General features: G+C 37.8%; 1 protein-coding gene across 1 annotated transcript in view; it reads left to right on the top strand.

The window, feature by feature from the left end:
• VSTM2L (V-set and transmembrane domain containing 2 like) overlaps positions 1-23,182 on the top strand; it is a 626,272-nt gene extending 603,090 nt beyond the window's left edge. The window contains exon 4 of the mRNA XM_044090204.1: positions 22,252-23,182. Within this exon, the coding sequence (XP_043946139.1) occupies positions 22,252-22,596 (345 nt within the window). The 3' untranslated portion in view covers positions 22,597-23,182. The remainder of the gene's footprint in view (positions 1-22,251) is intronic.
• Positions 23,183-23,452: the final 270 nt, after the last annotated feature.

The raw sequence follows: 23,452 nt of genomic DNA, 5'->3' as shown, positions 1-23,452 counted from the left end.
TAAGGAGTGCCTTGAGTGAATGCATTTTGAGGTTTAGACATCTAGCATTGAGTAGAATTACTCTCAGATTTTGCTTGCTTGTATCTACTATGGTGGTGAATTTGTCATTTGAACCTTGCCTAAAATATGCACTATAGAGGTGGCAAGAGCCATAGCCAGTATCCGGAACCCCAAGGGTGACAGGTGCAGGCCATCTCTGGCAAAGCATCGTGGTCTGTCAATCATGTCATCCCAGGCAGACAGATACTGGATCCCCTTAGAATGACACCAGATGCTTAGCCAATTGTTGAAGTCAATCATTTTGTCCTTGTACTGTGGTATCATTCTGGGTGATGGCAGGATGCTACTCAGGGCTAAGGTCATAACTGCCTGGGCTACAAGATCGGAGAGCTCCTCCATGTCTCTTTTCATGTAGTCTGGGAGGTAAGTCTCAGGTCATTCACACCAACATGGACAATGACAGAGTCTTCTTCTTTCAGCTGGTCCCATTAGGGGTCGCCACAGCAGATCAACTGTTTCCATTTCTTCCTGTCCTCTGCATCGTGCTCTGTCACACCAACCACCTGCATGTCCTCTCTCACCACATCCATAAACCTTATCTTAGGCCTTCCTCTTTTACTGTTACCTGGCAGATTCATCCTTAGCATCTTTTTCCCCAATATACTCTGCATCTCTCCTCAGCAGATGTCCAAACCAACGTAATCTTGTCTCTCTGGCTTTGTCTCCAAACCTTCCAACCTGGGCTGACCCTCTAATATACTTATTCCTAATCCTGTCCATCCTCGTCACACCCAGTGCAAATCTTAACATCTTCAACTCTGCCATGTCAAGCTCTGACTCCTGCCTTTTTGTCAATGCCACTGTCTCCAACCCATATAACATAGCTGGTCTCACTACCCTCTTGTAGACCTTCCCTTTCACTCTTACTGGTACTCATTTGTCACAAATCACTCCTGACACTCTTCTCCACCCACTCCATCCTGCCTGTACTCTCTTTTTCACCTCTCTTCCACACTCACCATTACTTTGAACTGTTGATCCCAAGAACTTAAACTCATTCACCTTCGCCACCTCTACTCCCTGCATCCTCACCATTCCTCTATCCTCCCTCTCATTCACACACATATATTCTGTCTTAGTCCTGCTGACCTTCATTCCTCTTCTCTGTAGAGCATATCTCCACCTTTTCAGGGTCTCCTCCACCTGTTCCCTACTCTCACTACAGATCACAATGTCATCTGCAAACATCATAGTCCACGGGGACTCCTGTCTGATCCTGTCTGTCAACCTGTCCATCACCACTGCAAATAAGAAAGGGCTCAGAGCTGATCCTTGATGTAATCTCACCTCAACCTTAAACACATCTGTCACTCCCACCGCAGACCTTGCCGTTGTCACACTACCCTCGTACATATCCTGTACCACTCTTACATATTTCTCTGACACTCCCGACTTCCTCATACAATACCACAACTCCAATCTAGGCACCCTGTCATATGCTTTTTCTAAATCCACAAAGACACAATGCAACTCCTTCTGACCTTCTCTGTACTTCTCCATCAACACTCTCAGAGCAAACATCGCATCTGTAGTGTTCTTTCCTGGCATGAAACCATACTGCTGATCACTAATCATCACCTCCCTTCTTAACCTAGCTTCCACTACTCTTTCCCATAACTTCATGCTGTGACTGATCAGTTTAATCGCTCTGTAGTTACTACAGCTCTGCACATCACCCTTATTCTTAAAAATTGGTACCAAAACACTTTTTCTCCATTCCTCAGGCATCCTCCCATTTTCCAAGATTTCATACAATGACAGAGTCATATTTGTAATTGTTGTGGAGTGACCTGAGTGTGTGTGTTATGTGGCGGATCCTGGTACCCGACAGGCAGCTGACACTTTCTCCTTGTTTAGCCTGGTGAGTGGAACATCAGTGTGCCTGACTATGGAGTCACCTATGACTAGAGTGTTGGGTATGTTGTTATGCCTTATGGGCTGTGGTTGAGTGGCATACTGAATTTGTTGTGTCATTTGGGTTGTGTTGGGGGGGTGGAGGTTGCATGCGTTTCTGCTTTGGAGTTCTCTGTTGCTTGAGCAGATTTTTATTGAGAGCCTCTGCAAATGTAGGTGTGTGTTTTGTGTTGCTATGTGTGTGTGTTTTGGTGGTGTAGGTTTTGAGGGACTATGTGATGAGTGTGGTGGGTGAAGACTGGACTAGACATGTGGCAAAGGTAGTAAGGAAATCATTCCCTGTTGCTCAACTTATAAGCAAGGGCATGGCATCTAAGTCCAAGGAAGTCATCATTCCACTTTATTCAGCATTCATTAGGCCCATCATTTAGTACAATGTTCCCTTCTGTTAGATACCTCACCAAGCACATGCAACAACTGGAACATTCACAGAGTTTCCTTCCAAAAAGAATAGGGCGTAAGCATGCCCTGTGCATCAAAGCCATAGGCATCTTTTGATCCCACATTGATGGGCCTTTTGCATAGCTGCAAAACAAAAAAGCATCAGAATTACTTTATCTAGAGATTTAAACTTTCCTTGCAACATAAATCGGATACATTACAGGGATAGATATGTGTCTCAGAGAGTTCCCCTTTTCTGGAACAGGCTTCCTAACCATGTTCAAGAGACAGGAAATCAGAAATACACCCCAGGTCTAGCACCTATATCTCTAATAGACAGAGGCCAACTATAAATCTTATCCTAACATAAACTCCTTAAAATAGCCTCTAGTGCACATAAACTTGCAGGATACAATTGGGATGCTTGGCAAGGCTTATAAAGGCCCCAGTGTTTGTTAGCCTGGTATACATCTGTGATCCTATAAACTTATGGAAACGTCCCATGTAAGTGTTGTAAAAGACATGTACAATAGCATGCTGAAGGGAGCTAACTATCTACTTGCCAAGTAGAAGTCATGGAAGGCATTCATGTTGCATTGTTGAAGGCATCATATGAGATAAATATGACACATAAATGTAATAGAAAACATGCATATTGACAAGCTGAAAGGAGCACATCACCTGCATATGCCATGTAAAAGTAATGGAAGACATGTATGCTAGCATGCTGAAGGAAACACACTAAGTGCATGTGCTAGGTAAACATCATAGGAGAGGGCTCTTATTTTAACAATTTGTTATAAACCAGAAACCACTCACATTTTCTTAGATTATGCAAACATATGTAATAGTTGACATATGTTGAGGTTATAGGTGAACACTCAGTAACACATTATTATATTCTGTTAGCAGCTTTGTTACTGTTCCACATCTTTCTTTTTTTATATGTTATCTTGGGCGGGGGGGTATGATTTCCACTAGCTACACTTAAATGAATTAGTTGGCTTTTGTATGGGTTAGTAATTTTTATGGCTTTTTTTTAAAGTATGACCCAGAGTCATTTTGTGTGTATATGAAGATGACAAGACTCAAACCCAGGCATAGCTTGTTTGTATTTTGCTGCTTTAACCTTCTGTGCTATCTTATTATGCATTACATTCATGTCCAGAATTATGTGCTTAACACCTTCTAGTTATAAAATGATGAGGTCACCTATAAGTAATCTTAGACAACTGCAATATTGGCAAAGCTGCAATTTTAAAATGATCTGCAGCCAGCACAAGAAGGGCTACTCCTGATGGAAATATTAAAATATTTTCAGATTTAATACATTTCTATAAAAAATGTAATTGTGTTTTATATCAAACTTGTTATACAGGTCTGTATGTTTTATTCTATGCTGGGCAAGTTTTATAAATGATATGCTTCAGCACATACGGACAGTTATTGTGTTAATCATTACCAATTCTTTGTTTGATGTGGATGAATAGCTTGAATTTTGAAAAGCTTTTTCTTTTTTACTTCAGACCATGGTTACCTTTGATCCAATTATAAAAGTATTTTAATAGGAAATGTTTTGTGTTAATGCCTCAGGGCTGTACGCCTAACTGTGGAAAATGCAGTCTTGTATTTCCGTAATTTCCTCATGTACTACCATATTAAACTGACACTCACTGTTTTTATTCTCAGTGTTTTTCATTAAGACTTCACGATTTTCCTTTTCCAAAAAAAATGGCACCATTGCTTGAACAGGAATGTGTGCATGTTGTTCTATGTCATTAAAGCAGCCATCCTTTGAGAGCATGTGTGTAGAAATACAGCAGATGGTATAGCACAACTTTAACCTAAGAGGCTGAAATCACTGTTTCCTGCCTAGATTCCTGAAGATGCCCCCACCCTCATAACTTTCCTTCTCGTTGAGCAGATCAATGCATCCCATTGTAATGCACATGGTTGTTGGCTGTTGAGCAGGCTTATGTGGTTAGTTCATGTTTTAGGCATAATGCCTGACTGCTACCTATTCCTTGACGCACTGCAGGTAATGCCATCCCATCATATTAAGTCACATGACAACGGTGATGCTGATGGGCAATTTCTGCACACTGTAGCTCACCATGCAATATGAGTGACCACCAGAAAGAAGCCACTGGTACTGTAATGCTGGTGCCATCTCTCACAACACACACAGTGTTATTAGTATTGCCTTTGAAACCTGGTACAGAATATCTCCATCACTTATCAGGACACGGCTCTGTATATTCCCAGAAAGCACTTAAAGCACAAGTAAAATGGCAAACAATTTCCAAATGCAGCAAATACAACCAATGAGCACATAATATGTTGGAAAGAATGAATAAGAAAGAGTTAAGAAACAGACATGCTTAATGGGTGTGGGAATAACCAAGCTGTGTTGCTGTGGATGGAAAGAAATAATATCTATTGTCTTTCCTCCAGCTTGATTAGGAAACAGGACTGTCCTCAGTGGAATTTGCCTGGTTATAAAACAAATCCTCAATATAATTTTCTCTTTAGCACATGCTGAGCCTGAAATAATTTAAATTAAAAAACTCCAGTCCTGAATTGTCATTCAGAAGTTTAAATCACATGGATTTAATGAGAAACAGAATAGCAACTAAGTAGGGAGATAAGCCTGGGTGAATCTTGTAGCATCAGGGTTGTCCGTGCAGCACTTTTAATAAGCTAAAGGATAACCTATGTAACATGAAAAGTGGATACAGCAGTGTGATCTTCCAGTACATTTAATAATGAGTACTCTGATGAAAAACATGCTTAACACTTTATTACTCTATATAAATAAGGTTGTGTTACTGCAGAATCTTTTTAAAAGTTACAGGACATAATTACAAAAAGTCAAAATCTTTCATTGTAAACCTTTCTTCTTAAACAGCTTTTCTGTGCTCATTCATACCTACTTGAGAAATCTCTCTTCGGTAAATGATACACTCATCTACGTTATTAACCCCTGACTCAGATTGGTTTAGTACTACTGTGATAGTTTCTGCTCTATATACATTTACTGTATTACTACTACTCTGATATTCTTCACTCTGTAGGTACTGTTTATTCCATGCATCTGGAGTCTCTACTAAGGTTTTCCCTCAGTGGGAAGGTCCTTCATTAAACATCTTCCCTCAGTGGGAAGGTGTTTAATAAAATGTGTCTCTATCCACAGACCATTCAGCATGCAGAATAGGGTCAGGCCACTGGCAGTGACATTAGAGCAGTGGGGAAACTTGGGAGCTTGGCATTCACACTTTAGACAGGAGTTTTCATGTGTTCTCTTACTGAATGGGTAATATTTCAGACTACTTCAGATGGAAACTGTAATATCAGATGAATAAATCTGGTTTCTTTCTTAGTGTCCATTTGACCATTCTATTCACCAGCATGAGCCTTTCAGACAGTAGCCAGCTGTGTCATCTAATGCACTATCGACACTCTGACCTGAATCCAGTCACTTTTTATGTATGTACATCCCAGTACCAATCACTTTGTTTGGCTGTCCAGTTTTTAAATCTCTATTTCCAACTCCAAGTTTTCATTTCTGGTTTCTTTTCTTAATCTAATTAATTATTCAAGAGCCTTCTAAGGTTCATATTTAATGTCCTGGAAAATAGCCACTCAGCTACAAGATCATGATTCTGTTTAGCTTATATGGGTGACCCCATTGAGAAGAAATCTAATTAAAATATACTGCCATGATTAATTACAGTTCCAAGAAATAACCTCAGAGTCTGATGCGTTATTGGAATGACAGTTATATGGAATAAGCCCTTCACTGTGGGGTTTGGGGCAGTTATTGTACCACCCTGTCATTTCACCTTTATTTATTTATTTATTTATTTTACCAAATGCAAAGTTCAGTTATGGCTCAGCAATAACAGCATGGTAAAACCGTAATGAATGACACTATATCAGTAAACAAATGTACAGATTCAGTGTGCTTTTAGATGTGTTTTTTAGTTTCCCCTGTGTCTCCTTGATGCCTACCCACTCAGGATACATCTTCTCCATTATCTCTTCATAAAACCTTTCCAAAAAGATGTTAACACTGGTACTCACATGAAAATATACCACCCCAAAGTAGAACAAATGTTTCTGGAAGGGCCTTACTTTATTACTCTTAGTTCAAAGTATTTGCAACTCAAAGAACAATCACTACAAAAAATAATACTAATACTAATAATAATAATAATAATAATAAATTCTGAGTCACTCTGGTCACTGTTTCTCTTGAGTTACTCTAAGCACAGACTAACAAGCACACATTAAAATACAATTAGTCAAACATCACTATGAATAATAATGTGTGAACACATTAGAAAGTACAGTATCGAGCATGCACATTTTTGTTAAAACAACCACAACTCTCAAACTCTAAATGCAAAAAATCTGGAGAAAGCTAAACATAATGGAGGGACAAAGGTCCAAAATCAGGGATATAATTTAAATATTATTCTTATAAACTTAGAAAGATGCTATTAGTGACATGAGGCTTCAAAGATTTGACAGAAAACCACAAATCTTACTTGGAACAGGCCAGTCATATAAGGCAAAACTATGAACATTTTATGAATAGCTGGACATTTGAGAGGTATGAACACAACCCAGGCATTTTTCACCTCAAGCATGTGAAGGGAATCCACTTTTATATGATTAGCAAAGGTTATAACATTAAAACACAAACTCTCTGTGGTCTTAGCATATTTAATTTTTTCCACTCATTATCAACAACTTTTTTTTTTTAAATAAGAGAGTTACCAGTTGGTGTGATTAATGACCAAATATGATTTGATTGTTGTGACTATACTGCATCAATGCATTTTTAAATGCCACATTTTATTGACCTCCTGTCAAAATAAATGCTAACACTAGGAAAAGATTATACTGAATATGAGCTAGAGTTGGGTGATGTGTTGGGGCATTTAAAATGTTTTACAAGTCTATCTTTCATTATTATTTTATTTAGGCAAATGAAGGGCAGATAGTAAACAGCAGTTATGACAGAAATAAGAAACACATGCTCACTGTATTACCTGAACTCTTAGGAGGACTTCTGTATTGGGTCACTGTTGAGGTGTCTTCTTCTGATATCCCCAGCTCAGGAAATTTCTCATTCTCATCTCACCACTAGCTCTGTGGATACTCGTTCCTGTAATAACATTCTAGAAAGGTATTCTTCTCAATCATTGCAGTACTTATTTCAGCCCACTATCCACTGATTGAACAAAGCCTGCAAGACATGAAACAGAAAATACACATACAAGAATTTCATAAACTATGCACTAGAGGGGTATCAGTTCACGATCACATGCTGTTCAAACAGGAACAGCTGAGAGGATTATAACACCCACTGCCATAAACTGCATCACAGATCTTTTATCTGACTTCAGAGACCCTCTGCAGTAGGTAATTGCTGGTAGAACTTGGAGGCAGTGAGTATTAACCATCTTCAAGTGGCCAAAGCCAGAAGGGACAAAATAAACCCAACTTCTGGAGTCATTGCCCAAGTAATATGTTTGACAAAGGTGTGAATTACTGACCAAGAGACCATGCCATAAATGTCAAGTGATATACTTTCTGAAAGAGGTATTACAAGCAGCCATGCCTATAGGACAGTACTATAATCTGTGCATGCACAAGCTATAAAGAGATCTTTTTTTACTGAATTCTACTTCACCAAAAAATCAGGAAGACATTACACATGGATTAAGGACAGTTCTGATACACTTTTCAGAGAAAATATGCTTAACTCCTAAGACAAACCAGTCCTCATGAAAAACTAACTAGGTCTCCTTACTGATAAGGACCTGCAGTTTGAAAATCTTGCAGATCAAAGTTATGTCCACAAAGGGTAGAAATTCAAACATACAAAACCTGCAGTTTGAATGGGGGTAAGCTAAGCCTGTTGATCATGAATGCTCAAACCTCATTGAGAAAGACATATCTTCAAAACTGCTAAATGATGGAGAGCATCTTTAAGGAAAGGCTTAAATAATCAGTGTTGGACCACAGTTCTGTGCTCTAATTATGTGCAAATATTCCAGAATCCTGCACTATGACTATGGAATAACTTGTATGAAAAGCAAACCAGTACTAGGATAGGGCAGGATCACCTGCAAGCTGACTAACTGAAGCAAAAACTTCTCCACCAAAATGGAGAACCTTCTATTTAGAACAATACAACTAACAAGCAAAAATCTTTATGGAAGCTTCAAAACCTATTTTACAACAACTGGTGAAGAACTGTGTCCTGAAGCAGTACTGTTTTTCTCCTTAACTAAGGGTTGAACTTCCGTAGCTTCTACTGGGATAGTTCCTTGTACTGCCAGGGACCTGACAGCTTGCAACCATAAATTTCTCAGCTACTGTGCAGTATTTCTTTCCTGAATTTTATTTTATTTTAATTCAATGTAATGCTAAAATGTAAACAACAATATGACCTACCACAGGAGAAAGAACAGATCCACAGAGATCCCCTCTTGATCTAATAAAGCACACAGAACAGCAAGAGGATGACATTCTTCTGTGTGGCAAGCAATTCAGCATTTAAGGTGCTTTTCTCCAGAAAGACAATATTCCTAACCTCCAGAAAAGGATCAGAACTATGGGTGAAGGATACCACCAGCATGGATCAGGACTATGGGTGAAGGATAACATCAGCATGGATCAGAACTATGGGTGAAGGATACCACCAGCATGGATCAGAACTACGGGTGAAGGATACCACCAGCATGGATCAGAACTATGGATGAAGGATACCACCAGTATGGATCAGAACTATGGGTGAAGGATACCACCAGCATGGATCAGAACTATGGATGAAGGATACCACCAGCATGGATCAGAACTATGGGTGAAGGATACCACCAGCATGGTTCAGAACTATGGGTGAAGGATACCACCAGTATGGATCTGAACTATGGGTGAAGGATACCACCAGCATGGATCAGAAGTATGGATGAAGGATACCACCAGTATGGATCAGAACTATGGGTAAAGGATGCCACCAGCATGGATCAGGACTATGGGTGAAGGATACCACCAGCATGGATCAGAACTATGGGTGACGGATACCACCAGCATGGATCAGAACTATGGGTGAAGGATACCACCAGCATGAATCAGAACTATGGATGAAGGATACCACCAGTATGGATCAGAACTATGGGTGAAGGATACCACCAGCATGGATCAGAACTATGGATGAAGGATACCACCAGCATGGATCAGAACTATGGGTGAAGGATACCACCAGCATGGTTCAGAACTATGGGTGAAGGATACCACCATCATGGATCAGAACTATGGGTGAAGGATACCACCAGCATGGATCAGAACTATGGGTGAAGGATACCACCAGCATGTTTACTTTCCCTGGGATGCAAATTGCTCTGAATATGATGCTCATCCTGTGGCAGAACTGCATGCCTCGGCATTTAGGGAATGCAAGCACTTGATATGATCTTTTGTTCAGGTACAACATGGTGACTTGCTTAGCTGTACACAGCAGCTGGGGTACTGGTCTCAACTCCTCTCCTAAACTTTTAGGATGAGAAGCACTGTCTTTAGCTCAATCTCAAGAGCTGCCCTCTCTACTGGAGTACAATTCTCTAAAATCAAGGAAAAGACAGTGAGTTTCTGAACCTGCTAATGAACAGCCATCATTGAGACATGTGACAGGTTTTGCTGTAAGAAGTGAAGGCCTATATTGAGCCTGGTGATAACTGTATGTGACTCTAGAGCCTGATGACTAGAATCTAACACCAAAAGACGATTCATTATAGGGTGATGGCTTTCCAGACACTAACACCTGTTCATCCAAATAAATAAATAAAATGGGCAGCACAGTGTCTCAGTGATAAGGTCTCTGCATCCCATCTCCAGTGTCCCACATTCATTCCTGACTTCCAGTCCCTGTCTTTATAGAGTTCACATTTCTCTCTGGTTCACCACTGGGTACTCTGGTTTATATCCACCTCGTTAATCAGCTACACTAAACTGTCTGTTTATGTTGCTTTTACTCTTGCCAATGTATCATGAGTCAGTTAAAAATGGTCCCTGGCCAGTGAGAGGCATAGTCAGGCCAGGGTGAAGGGGGGGCTGCTCCATGCACAAGGTGTTTGGTGCACAATTGGTAGAGACCACTGGGGTGGTGGTGCAGTACTGGTGTTTAGAACTGAATGCCATTGATGTATATGTATCATGGCTGGAGCACTGAAGTGCTTTGTGAATGGTATTATATCTGTGGCAAGCCACTTGGTACATTCGTTTACAGATTCAAAAGTTTTTTTTTTTGGTCCTCATCTTAGGTTTAGAGGGTACCAGACTGAGAAACTGCACAGGCTCCAGCTAATGTAACTACAGTTAAATGTTAGAATAAAATAAAATAAAATAAAATAAAATAACACATGATCTATTTTACTAGCAATATCTTCAAGCATATGAGGAGCCATAACAACACTGGTCATCAATAAGGCCCAAGATACGCAGGAAGGTCAAAATGAAGTAGTTAGGATTATGGGTAAAAAGGGATTCTGTTATGGTAGCTAAGGATATGTGGGAAGAGACTAAACAAAATATAATACAAAAACCAAGGAAACAGAAGCTCTCTTTTATGGGTATAGAATGCAAGATATAAGTAGTAAAAATACTTTTAGTCCCTTTGGTTTTATACACAGGTCAGACATATTTTTATCATCCAGAGGAGAAGTTGTGGATAGCAACTAATAAAGAGCTGAATAATTTTATCTGGAAGGTGAAGAGGGTAAGAGTTAATTGGGATAAGTTGATCCTTCCAATAGAACAAGGTGGTTTGGGATTACTTGATTTGAAGTGGTATTTCAGAGCTACACAGTTAAGGCTCCTATACATAACACAAGTAGAAAGCTATAATTCAAAGTGGAAAGGGATGATGATGAAATGGGGGAAGCTCAAGAAATATGGAGAGACTGGGATTTTGGATGCAGATCCTATAGGAGAATAACAATGACCATACAAAATCTTCTATTCATAAAGTAGCAGAAAGTATTGTAAGAACTAAGCCAACATGAGAATGGAGAATCTGCCATTAGGCATGACTGCAGTTAGGGGTACAAAGAATAGGCAAGAGGGGTCTGGAATTAACTTGAGAAAACTGGTAAAGGAACCAATGTATTGGGAGGAAATAATTAGAGAGGGAAAGGTAATAGAATGGGAAGAGTCAAGAATACATTTGGAATACAGGCTAGAGACTGCCTTCCCTATCAAGGACTGATACCAGAGTATAAACAAAGAGAAAGGAACAGAGGGATCCTAAATGAAAGGCCAGTGCTGGTAGAGTTTTTAGTAGAATCTGAAACAGAAACTGCTGTTAAAAAAGGGATAAATAGTAGGGCATATAAAATATTGCATAATAACTATAGGAATCAATCCAAGGAGCTTAGAAAGGATTCGGAAGAGAGATTAGATAAACAATTCACAAAGAAACACTGGAAGGATATATGCATGGCTCCCAAATATGCAACAATATCTATGAGATTTGGGAATTTTGCTTGGAAGGGTTTGCATAGGTATTTTTAGACTCCAAAGAAATTTTCCTCAAGTACATAATAAATGTTGCAGGTGTGATGAAGAAGAAAGAGATTATTGAGAACATATTTTGTGAGAGTGTAATGAGCTGGTAAACTTGTAAAATTCCCTGAAGACTACTCTGTCAGAAATACTGAAAAAGCAAATTGGTGTAACTAAGGAAATTATTTTTCTGGGCTGTGGTACAGAATCGGAATTGCCTAGACACATGTATGACCTTGCTAACTTTAGTTCTGATGGCTTCCAAAAAGCAATTACTAGAAAATGGAAATCAAAGTTTAAACCAACTGTACTAGAAATAGTGACCACATAACAGAGATAAAAGAACTGGAAGTGGGATCTTTAAAAAAGGGTATGAGCAATAGTCATATACATTGTTGCACTCCAAAAACGTGGCTTACTGTATAGATATAAAAAATTGCTGACAAATGAATCCAAACTCTCTCTGGCACAAGCCTACCTTCTACCCACCCTACTATATGCTGACCCAGTCCCACTAACCTTCAAACAATCTTTTGACTAAGCTTGAACTTGCATATAATAAAATTGCTAGATTTGCTGCCGGTCTACCACATCGTTCACACCACTGCCTTTCTCTAAAAAACCTTCAGTGGCTTGAATTTCCCCATCAACTCCTTCTGCTTCAACTTCACCTCACCCACTCCTAATTCAATAAACCCCACTCCTGTCCTGCTCTCTCTAGCCTCATCACTCCCTATATTCCTAACCGTACACTCCACAGCTCAGACCAGCATCTCCTTCAGATTTACAACCCAACAAAACCATTGGCAAACTTCTTTATAAGCACTCTGTCACAAATGCTTGGAATAAACTGCCCTCACAAATAAGACTAATTTCTAACACAAACTGTTTCAAAAAATCATTAAAAGACTATTTACTTAATGTTTGGACTTGCTATTGCAATGATCCAATTTAATCAACCTCTATCCCTCCCTTTTTGAATCAACCTCTTCTTCTTTCATTCTCTCCCCACTTCTCTCCACCAACACTCCTTCTCTTATCCTGTACTTGTTCCACAGGATAAGCTATACAACAACCTTTTCAGTCTTGCAAGTGTTTTACTAATTATCACTAAAACTTCCATAATAAACTGTACAGTGAGTATGTACAGGAGGACACTTGCTATGCCTACGGAAACTGCCATATACTATCACTGCAACTGTGACTTTGTATAAGAGGATGCCTTACATCTGTAGGATTATTTATTATTTTATTTTTATTTATTTAACATTTGTTTGCCAGGAAAGTCCTACTTGGAACAAAGATAATTTTCAGTGGAGCCCGGGGAGAAATGCTCCAGGCACCTGTCTTTAAAACATGAGAGGAAACCAGAGCACAAGGAGGAAACCCACACAAATGCAGGGAGGACATGCAGACTCCACACACAAGGTACTCCAGCCGAGAATCGAACCGGAGAACCTCTGCTGTGAGGCGACAATGCTGCCGCTGCACCACTGCACTGTCTATAAGGATTATGCATTATATTAGCAAAGAAATTTACTTTAATCTTTTTATAAGATGCAACTATACATGCCTACTATCACACAGTATCTAATTATTCTTATTGCAATACTGTATGTGTTGAATTTATATGCAATTACTTTTTAATTATACTTGTGACTACTTTTTAATTTACTGTATATTATTTACCTTTTTGGAGCTTTTCTCCTGGGGTCTCTGCTGAAAATGGGCACTGGCCCAGCCAGACTAACCCAGTCAACAAATGTCAAATAAATAAATGACATAGAGAAACTGGGAATGGAACAATACATGCAGAATAATGTTTTGGAAAAGGAATGAGGTTTAAAGAAAGACAGACACTGAATGAGCTATGTAATGCCCGAATGATAATGACTGCGTAGATGATTATATGTGATGTATAATGTTTGTAACTAAAAATATGTCAATACAGATTTTCATTTATATAAGTATATAACTGCCTATATCATAAGTGATAATGCAATAAAGATGTTTCTTTTTTAAAAAAATTCAAAACTATACACAAGATAGTCCTGCATTGTACTCGGGTATTGAACCAGGAGTCTAATAGTGACCTAACTTTCCCAAAAAATCTGTATCAAACAAATAGTTAAAAGTAAACAAAATAGTAGTGACCCAATTGCCATTATTACCAACTCATCTAATATGAGATCCTTTCACCAGTCACCCATATGCAATAGCAAAATTAAAGAATACTCAAGATAGCCCTGAGAGTTTATCCTTCATCTGAAGTATATTGATTGCTCAATATTTTGCTAGTCTTAAGTCCAAGTTGGTCAATGCTCAAAGACTGATCAAAAGGAGAATTCAAAAAAGAAAGTTTCCTGAATTACAAAACATCAGCCTGAAAAGTATGGCCTGCAAAGATAGGAAATGTATTATAACTGATCTCATCAGTTATAATATCAAAAACCTTATTAGGCTTGACCTCAACAAACTCACTTTGTCAAAGGGAAAGCCCGTCTATTAAGTTAAGTTTACATCTTTGAGAGGGTTACTCAGGCTGTTCAGCATGGGCATGCTGTACACCCAGTATATTTGGATCTTCCCAAGACATTTGATGCTATATCGCACATAGGTACAGTAAGAAAGCTAAATGCTCTAAAATTATATCCCTACAAGATAGCAAACTGGCTAAAAAGATAGAACTCGTGTAGTTTTTGTGGCTGATTCTTCATTAGAGACCATGAAGGTAAAAAACATATCTCTCAACTATCCAGATTTTTGCAGACTGTCTAGATTTTTACCTCACATTTTTGGTCTATTCCTCATAAAATTGGTGGCTTTCTGGCAAATCATAAAAACTGAAGACATTAAATAATGACAGATATTTGAGTTTCAGACATCATATCCTTCAGAAAAAATCTGCATGCTAATATAGAAATGCAGAACCTGTTATTCTATCAGTCTTCTAAATTTTTAAGACCAGTATTTGAAATTTGCCCCTGATTTTGAGTCTTAGGACCCCCCCCCCCCCATTATTTTTGGCTTTGTCCAGAATTCTTTCACTAAGCATTTGAGACATATGGCACCTAGTACTGTTCCCAAGGGCTGTGTGTTTGGACCACTCTTTTTTTAACATTTACTTTACTGGTTTCCAAACTCTGAAATGGGATCTATAGTTAACTAAGTATGCAGATGACTGCAAACTGGGTGTCAGTTTTAAGGCCCCCTCTGACACCTGTACCCTTCAGAAAGAATCTAACCTAGTAAATACCTGATGTACTGAAAAATGGGGTCAAAGTATATGTAAAACAAGTTAAGTAACATTGCATTTGGAAAACAACCCCTCCCCAAACACATAGTATAGATAATATCCAACTACAAACTAAAAATATAGTCAGGAACCTCGGAACCTAGGTTGACAATTTCCTCCTCTTTGATTATCAAGAAACAATAAGTCCAGTTAGCACAACTGATAGCTAATGATATATCATCCATATCTAAAGTAATCACAGTTCCGTTATATTCAGCATTGATTAGCTCAATCACTGGAACAGCATCTCTTTCAGGATGTATTACACTACACAAATCAAACTGGAGAAGTCCTAATAAAGATTATGAGTTTAAAGAAGCTGACATATCAAGAGAGGCTAGAAGTTCTATTTCTTTACTGGACATCTTATATTATCCTGACAAGATATCTGTGCCTCGCCTATTGTAGTATTAGAGACCCTGGCGGACTTTATCTCCTGTATCTTTGAAAGTCTAATAGAACCAGAAGCCTAAATCTTCACCAGCAGGTAGCAGAATGCAATGTTGAGATAGAGTCATTATGCAGTACTTACCCCATCTCTGGAATAAACATCTTCTGTAGGTTAAACAATGTGACACATTATCAGCCTTCACACAGAACATAAATGATTGGGTGGAAACCCAAAAATTTACCCTGGAATTGAGAAAGGGGGTGCAGCCTGGCAGTGTGTACTGGCAAGGTGTTAATGGTTGTGAGGCTATAAATTGTCTTGTAATTCCTATGAATCCTATGTAAATTACACTTAACAATCCACGTGTGAGTCTGTTGTTCTCAATGGAAATCTAAAATGATGTTCAAATGTAAAAATTCCAAATGTTACAATTAGTCAGCTGATTTCAGGATGGATTCTTATGCAAACATGTTTACAATGGTTACAGTGCTGTTGATCTAGTAGATTAGAATGGAATCTATTATGTTAAATCTACCTTGGCCTGTTTTAATTATTTATATACATATAAAAAGTCCTGTCCATCTGTATGATACCCTCTTGCATGCAGTAATAGCTTGTATTATATTCATGGTCTATGAGCTGCCTTGTTAAATAAATTTAACTTGGACACAACAGTATGGAAACTTGCAACAAGGTAAATTAGTTTTATTCATTGGAAAGATTTGTAAACTGAAGATTACGTTTACTTTTCTTTATTATTTTACTTGGTCACAAGTTTATTTTGTTATCACAAAAGAATAATTGGAGCAGTAGAAAGTGCTCATCAAAAGTCCTATGTGGATTTTAACAAAGTTTCCTAAAGTCTGTCAAAAATGGAGTACACATGCACTACAAATGTTATATTGGTAGCTTGCCAACAGAAGTAAGAGACTTGAGGATCCCTGATTTTGAGAAATATCACAATGCAGCAAGGCTAAAAATGTTACAAGGTATATTAAAACCAAACAACCATTTTAGACTGAAAACCATCCTATTACAATATTTGGGAGGTATCAGAAGTCTATATAATTTATTAAGGAACAGACAACTGGACACTCAAAAGGAGGAAGGACATTGGTAGTGGAGCTAATAAAATTGAAAAAAAAGATCTCATTTGAAGATGTGAATGCATCAGCTTGTCAGAATAAGTTATGTTACAACAACATGGGCTGCAAACAACAGAAATATCCAGAAGTCTGAAGATTTGTAGAGGTGCAATACATTGGGATCCATTAATGAAAGCAAAAAAAAAATGATGATAATGTCCGAACGATATATGGAAAAGGATAACGGTTTAGACTACAGCACAAAAAATTGCAAAAGTTCTTTGATGGATAGAAAATACAAAATAACACACTGGACTTGTAGAAATGCTATTTTAATAAAACAAAGCTTTTGGGAACACAAATCCCTTCATTAGTATACACTGATGAAGGGATTTGTGTTCCCGAAAGTTTTGTTTTATTAAAATAGCATTTCTACAAGTCCAGAGTGTTATTTTGTGTCTGACTGCTTGCTGTGCTTCAATTCATTGGTTGTAGATCTTTTGTGCAGGATGGATAGAAAATAATCAAGAACATCCAAAAAGGTACTGTCTTTATTTATGGTTTTAATTTTAAATCCACTACTAGGGTATCTTTAACATGTACATGTCTAAAAATAAGGCTGTTTGTGTGTAAATTGAATTTAACTGCTATCTTTAAAGTCACAGATGATTTAGAATATAACATATGGAACACTTTTAATCCACTTTTAACTCGCCATTAATTCTACTTTAAACACTTTTCAGAATGTATGTGAGAGAGTGATATTTTAAATACCTGTCTAGTAAAAGTGTTTTTAAGAGTTTTAATTAAAATTTGTTTGAAAGACAGGCAATGACTGATTTAAGAAAAGTCAAAATGGTATGCTTTATAAAAGTGGATAAGAGGAATGCCATAGTATTAAAGGAAAATGTTGAATATTCATTAGCAATGATGTATCTCTTGTCTGATCAAAATAATTACCTAAAGGTAAATACCAATATTTTAAATGGGGAATATCATATGATAGATGATATTTTACTACAGGTTTTTGAAAATGGGGGCAATTATTTTGAAGAATTTGGCTACATGCAAGTAAAGTACCATAAAATGGATTGCTTTTGGGAATGAACCCCCCATTTTGCCCCATTATTGTAGCCAAATAAGTGAAAATAGAGACTATATGTATTTTTTAGAGAGGAAGTTAACAAGGTTTTTCAGTGGAATACCCTCATATATTAAAGTCTTGTGGGACTTTTTGGAAATTGCAAGACTGTTTAATGATACCGGCATTAGTTTTCATTGGTTTGTCACTGCTGATGTAATTTTATTATACACCTGTATCCTCACAGATTAAGGTATCAATTTGCTAAAATCTTTTCTTAGAAGAGCATCAGATTAAAAACTAAAGATATAATTGTTTGTCTGCATTGATGGACGTGATTCTTCTAAATATTATTTTTTTTTCTAATATTTATAAACAAATTTTGGGTCTAGATATGGATGCCTGTATAGCACCCAATTATGCTAATATTATTTTAGTTGAATAGGAACTTGATAAAATATATGCTGTGCCTTATTTAAAAAATGTAGTTTTTTATAGTCATTTTATTGACAATCTCTGTTTTTTTGTGAAATGTTTGATTATTTATTGAGGCTTTGGGGTCCAAGACTAAGTTTTTAAAATTTACTTGCAACATTAAGTGAGATGAAATCAATTATTTGATCTGACTATTTTAAGAGATATGCTAAGTGGTAAACTAGGTTCAACATTTTCTAACAGTTACCTATATTTTAATAATACACACCCTATGTTTATCTAAAAGAACATGATAAAAGGACAGTTTCTAAGAGCTACTAGATTGATTTATGATGAAAAGTTATTTGTTCACTAGTTGATTTTGAGTAATTTATTTTTAGAGAAAAGGTATCCAACAGCCTTGGTAGGAATGGTAAAAAGGGAGATATTAAAATTTCAAGAGTCTTAAGCTTAAGTCTGTTTTACTTAGCTGGGGGTGGAAACTGAAGCAAAAGACCTGTTTAGGTGAATATGGGAGGAATGCATTTGTGTCACTTTTTCCACTGATAAATTTGTAATTATGAATTTTCTCCCCTAAGTATCAGAAAAAAAAACTCTCATTAACTTCTTATCCATGACAATCTTGACAACCCCATTGATCAAGTCATCTCCTTCAAATACCTTAGTGTGTGGCTTGATCCTGCACTGAACTTTCACTATTGCCTAGAACAAATATGTTAGGAAATTAATTCCCTCCTGTTTTGGACCTATAACATTTTCCAGTTTCACTCCAGACTAACAAGGAATGCCGTAGGGAAAGGCATTCTATCATCCTGTCTTGAATATAGACTTCCACTGGTTGCAGCAACATCCAAGAAAAACTCCACCATCATCCAAACTGTAAGCAAATCTATCTGCCATGTCATTACCCTCTTCCCTAGAAATGAGCAGAACACCCCTGTCCTTCTGTTGCCTTCAACCTCTTCAGATGACCCTTCCCCTAGTTACAGTCTAAAAAGTCTTAACCGTTCTAGTCCACTTCTTCAATGTCCCAAAATGAGACTTCATTAAACTAACCATGCCTTCTCCATCCTAGGCCCCAAACTCTCTGAATTCCTCCCCGCTAATCTTAATGACCTCATGTTGTACTCATCATTTTGTGCTCAGCTTAAAAATCATCTCAAGTCTGAGTACATTTGCAAATGTTTTCCCTTTGGACACATCACCTTACCCCCGCCCCCCTCATTGACCCCCCAGCTCTCCCCTTCACCAGTCAGGCACCTTTGTCTTCCTCACATTATTTCCCTACACTGATATGTGACAGCTCTTCCACGTTGTATATATTGTATATAGTTAATTTCTGTGTGCATTTACCTTACTTTTAGTATCGTTTACACGTTGAGCTCTGACCCTTCACTATTTCACTCTCTTCTTCTTTTTCCCTCCTTATTCTAACCATCCCTTCCTAGTGCCCCCTGTACTGTGTACTTTACTATTATTATTACTGTTAGTAATGCATTACTATTTTCGCACAACATTTTGTTTGTATTCATAATACTTCTTGTGAACTTATCCATCTACTGACATTAATATTGTCTAGGCTGAGACTGAAATAGGTCCATTCGGATCAGTTCTTTACCCTGGTAAGCAAACCGAATAAAATAAAATAAAATAAAATAAAAATATCTCTCTATAGCAACCATTTGAAGGTATCTCATGTGTAACATTGCCCATGGCACTTCGTATGATCTTTATATGATATTAGCGATTCCTAGGAAGTAATGCAGTACCCTGAGCAGTTCAGTGCCCACTTAATAAGAAGTCAGGCTTGTCACAGATGGAGTTATGCACCAGTTTTGATTGAGGATGACTTGTTTATTTTCTTGTAGCATTTGTAACACTAAACATATATGCAGCAATCAAAACTGATATAATCCAGCATTGATGAGCCAACCACCAAGGTAAGGAATAAAAGTTAAGCTCTTCTGTCTCATAAACACTACTAGTGTTGTTGCAGTTATTTATGCCAAGACAAAGTAGAAGGAACTATTAACTATTGCCTGGCAGACAGAACTACACTATTAGGGCAAGCATCCATGATGCTATGGATGTTAGATATTCCCTTTTACAGCCTTCCTGAGAGTGGACCTTTTATATTTCATCCACCAATACAAATATCCAAGGTGCATTGTGTACTGTTAATATGTTATTTCTTTATTTATTTTTATTTTATCTATTTGTTGACCAGGTACACCCACTGGATAAATTGTCCCTTTTTGAGAGACATTCTGAGAACACTGTATAGCTAAATGATCTCCTCAGAATTACACAGTAGGCAAATGAAAGTAGAAGGAATCAAACCCTGTATCATGGGCTCAAGAAACAGCTGAGAACTTTACTCCTCTACACTAACTGTCAGATTACGAACTGCAAAAATACCTCTATATTTTTTGCCAGTTCATTCTACTTTCCCAAATGTTCTTAGAACTAAGCTAATACAGATAATGATGGCCAATGTCTGTCAATTAAAATGCTTACCTGCCCAGATCTGAACCTTAAGAGCTGAGCTAAACACTGCTCAACATTCTTTGTCAGATTGGTAGCTTTCACTTTGCTGTTATCAGTACTAATTAAGTACAGTTCTTACCTTTCTCTTACAACAGGACTCAAGTAGATGACTTCTTAGCTGTAAAAACAGATTTGAACCTAACTGTTTGGAATCCAGGTGCACCTGTGACAAGCTGCTATGAATAACTTTAGGTTTAATTATGGTCCTCCTCTGTGTCATTTGTGGAAAAAAATTGTTTATGAGCCATGTGGAGTACGCAGTGCACAAGTCACTCCTGAAAAAGGTTCGCTAGCTCATTGGGCTACACTACAGACAGCAAACAGGTTTGAAATACAATGGTAAAACTCATGCATATTTAATTTTTGTTCTATTTGAACACAAGTAATGGTCTTCAGTCTCAGAAAACATGATAATAGACTTCCAACATCCAGATATTTAATTATTCTGCACAGTTACTGCAGAGCTGAGCCTTTTATTACCTCCAGTAAGTAGCATTTTGCAAAAACAAAAAAAATCTGTTTTTAATAATCGGTTTCATGAAGAGCTTCATACTATGGTCTCGTCTTTCTTAGGCATCATAACTGCAGTTAATACCATAGCACTGCAACAATCACAACTAGGTTCCCTGACACCTGCCCAGAAATCGCTCTCATTTTTGTGCACAGTGACCTATTTCACACAATGGTAAATTCCTTATTAATGTTGTTAAGAACTCCCTGCTGGAAATGTAGACTTACTCCACGGCATGCAGCTCTTCCATCTTTTCTGCCTTTGCTGATTTTACTTTCATTGTTAATGCTGATAAATGCTGAACAATTTACCTTAATCCCACAGGAGTGCCAAACGACTGTCTTCTGTTTATACTCAGTGAATCTCTTATTTGATGAAACAGCTAGCGTGTGGTGTGTGTGTGTGTGTGTGTGTGTGTGTGTGTGTGTGTGTGTGTGTGTGTGTGTGTGTGTATGTGAAAGGGCATATATTCCACTCATGTATTTGGTACAATTCATTTAATTTTTTCAGCTCATTTACTGTAATATTTTGTAGCATGTTCCATCTGCCATGTTATTGCAGCCGTGGATCACTCATGGCTTAATGATTTTCAACAAGACGTACCTACCAGGTAAATAAATACTTATCCTCTCATCACACGTAAAGGTCATTCTTCGAAGCAGGAGTAGCATGCAACTGGCTGCACAGTTCAACCATCTTCAAAGCAGTATTTCAATAAAAGGGTTATAATGCTGATAAATGCTTCTAAATGGCACTTATAAATATCTGGCATATGTTTAGTGAAAAACATTTTTTAATGATGTTAAATTGCTTCTAAATGGCACCAGGATTTGAAATTTGGAGTTTTTGTCATTGTTATTCACTGCTACCAGTCCTTTTATATCCTTTGGTCATCTTTCTTAAAGCCTATTTTTTTTTCAATACTTAGATGTCACAAATTTCCCTATCTTATTTGTGCATTTTTTTCTGCATTTTCAGGTTGTTAAGGTAGTTGGAAGCAACATTTCCCACAAACTGCGGCTGTCAGCTGTGAAGCCTTCGGATGAAGGTACCTATGAATGCCGTGTAATCGACTTCAGTGACGGCAAAGCGAGGCATCATAAGGTCAAGGCATATTTGCGGGTTGAGCCAAATGCAGGAAAGGAAAAAAGCTACCAGGGGATACACACACACCGGCAAGAAATGAAGATGACAGATGGAAATGGAGAATCCCATGAATCTGAGAATGACAAGTTGGGGAACGCTGTCAACCACCATAAAGCAAGCTGGGACCCAAAAGGCAATTTGGTGAATGCAGACTGTGCCGACAACTGTGTACCATAGACCAGCCCCACCCACCCACATGCAAACATTTCTGCAATTGTACAGATGGACTGCATGAAAACAAACTTTACGGGACTGTGGGGGTGTGCAACTAGGAGTTTTTCACAGTGAAAGTCTGTACAGTGGATGAACTGGACTGTCAGAAAGCATGAATCACTTCAAAATACCATCGTGCGTTTCACAAAGTTGTTTTCTTTGCTTTGGCTGTTGCAATCATGTTTGACTGATTCACATAAAATTTTCAGCTGTTGGGTTTTTAAAGTACACTAAAACTATCACGGAGAGACAGCAATGAATTCTGTATAAATATGAAATTGGTACTTCAGTGAACATAATGGGGGAAGCTGATAAAATTGGGGGTTTTGCACTGATATAAATTAGTTTTAACTGCATATATTTCTGCACCTCTCCCCCATTGTCTCTATAAAAATATTGAGTCTGTGTAGATTTTTTTTCACTCTGAACAGACTATGTCATGCTTAGATAACGTAAATAAATAACTGTTCAGTTGGTATACTGCTGTAGAGTGAGGTCTGTAAAAAACATCTGAGGAGCATCACTGATTAAAAAAAGACTTCCAGATGTCTTTGATGGCATATCACTGCGTTAATACCATTCTGCTACTTAACTGCTGGATCCATATTTGATAGGCATATAAGCAGATATTTTTACAGCTTAGGATCAGCCAGTGAAGGGAGGGTCTGATGGGGAAGGATTCTGTACATCTTAAAAATACTGGATTCAATGCCATCCGATTAACTTAGGCACACTGACAGTTACAGTTTTGCCAAATTTTGATCACAGGCATGGTAATGAAATATAACCTACCTAGAGGTGTTTCAAACTCGAAACCGAT

The sequence above is a fragment of the Protopterus annectens genome, chromosome 12.part0 (genome assembly GCF_019279795.1).
Source record: "Protopterus annectens isolate FY-2018-M chromosome 12.part0, PAN1.0, whole genome shotgun sequence".
In the NCBI taxonomy this organism is placed as follows: domain Eukaryota; kingdom Metazoa; phylum Chordata; order Ceratodontiformes; family Protopteridae; genus Protopterus; species Protopterus annectens.
The sequence above is the reverse complement of the archived record's forward strand: the minus strand, read 5'-3'. Positions and strand labels throughout refer to the sequence as shown.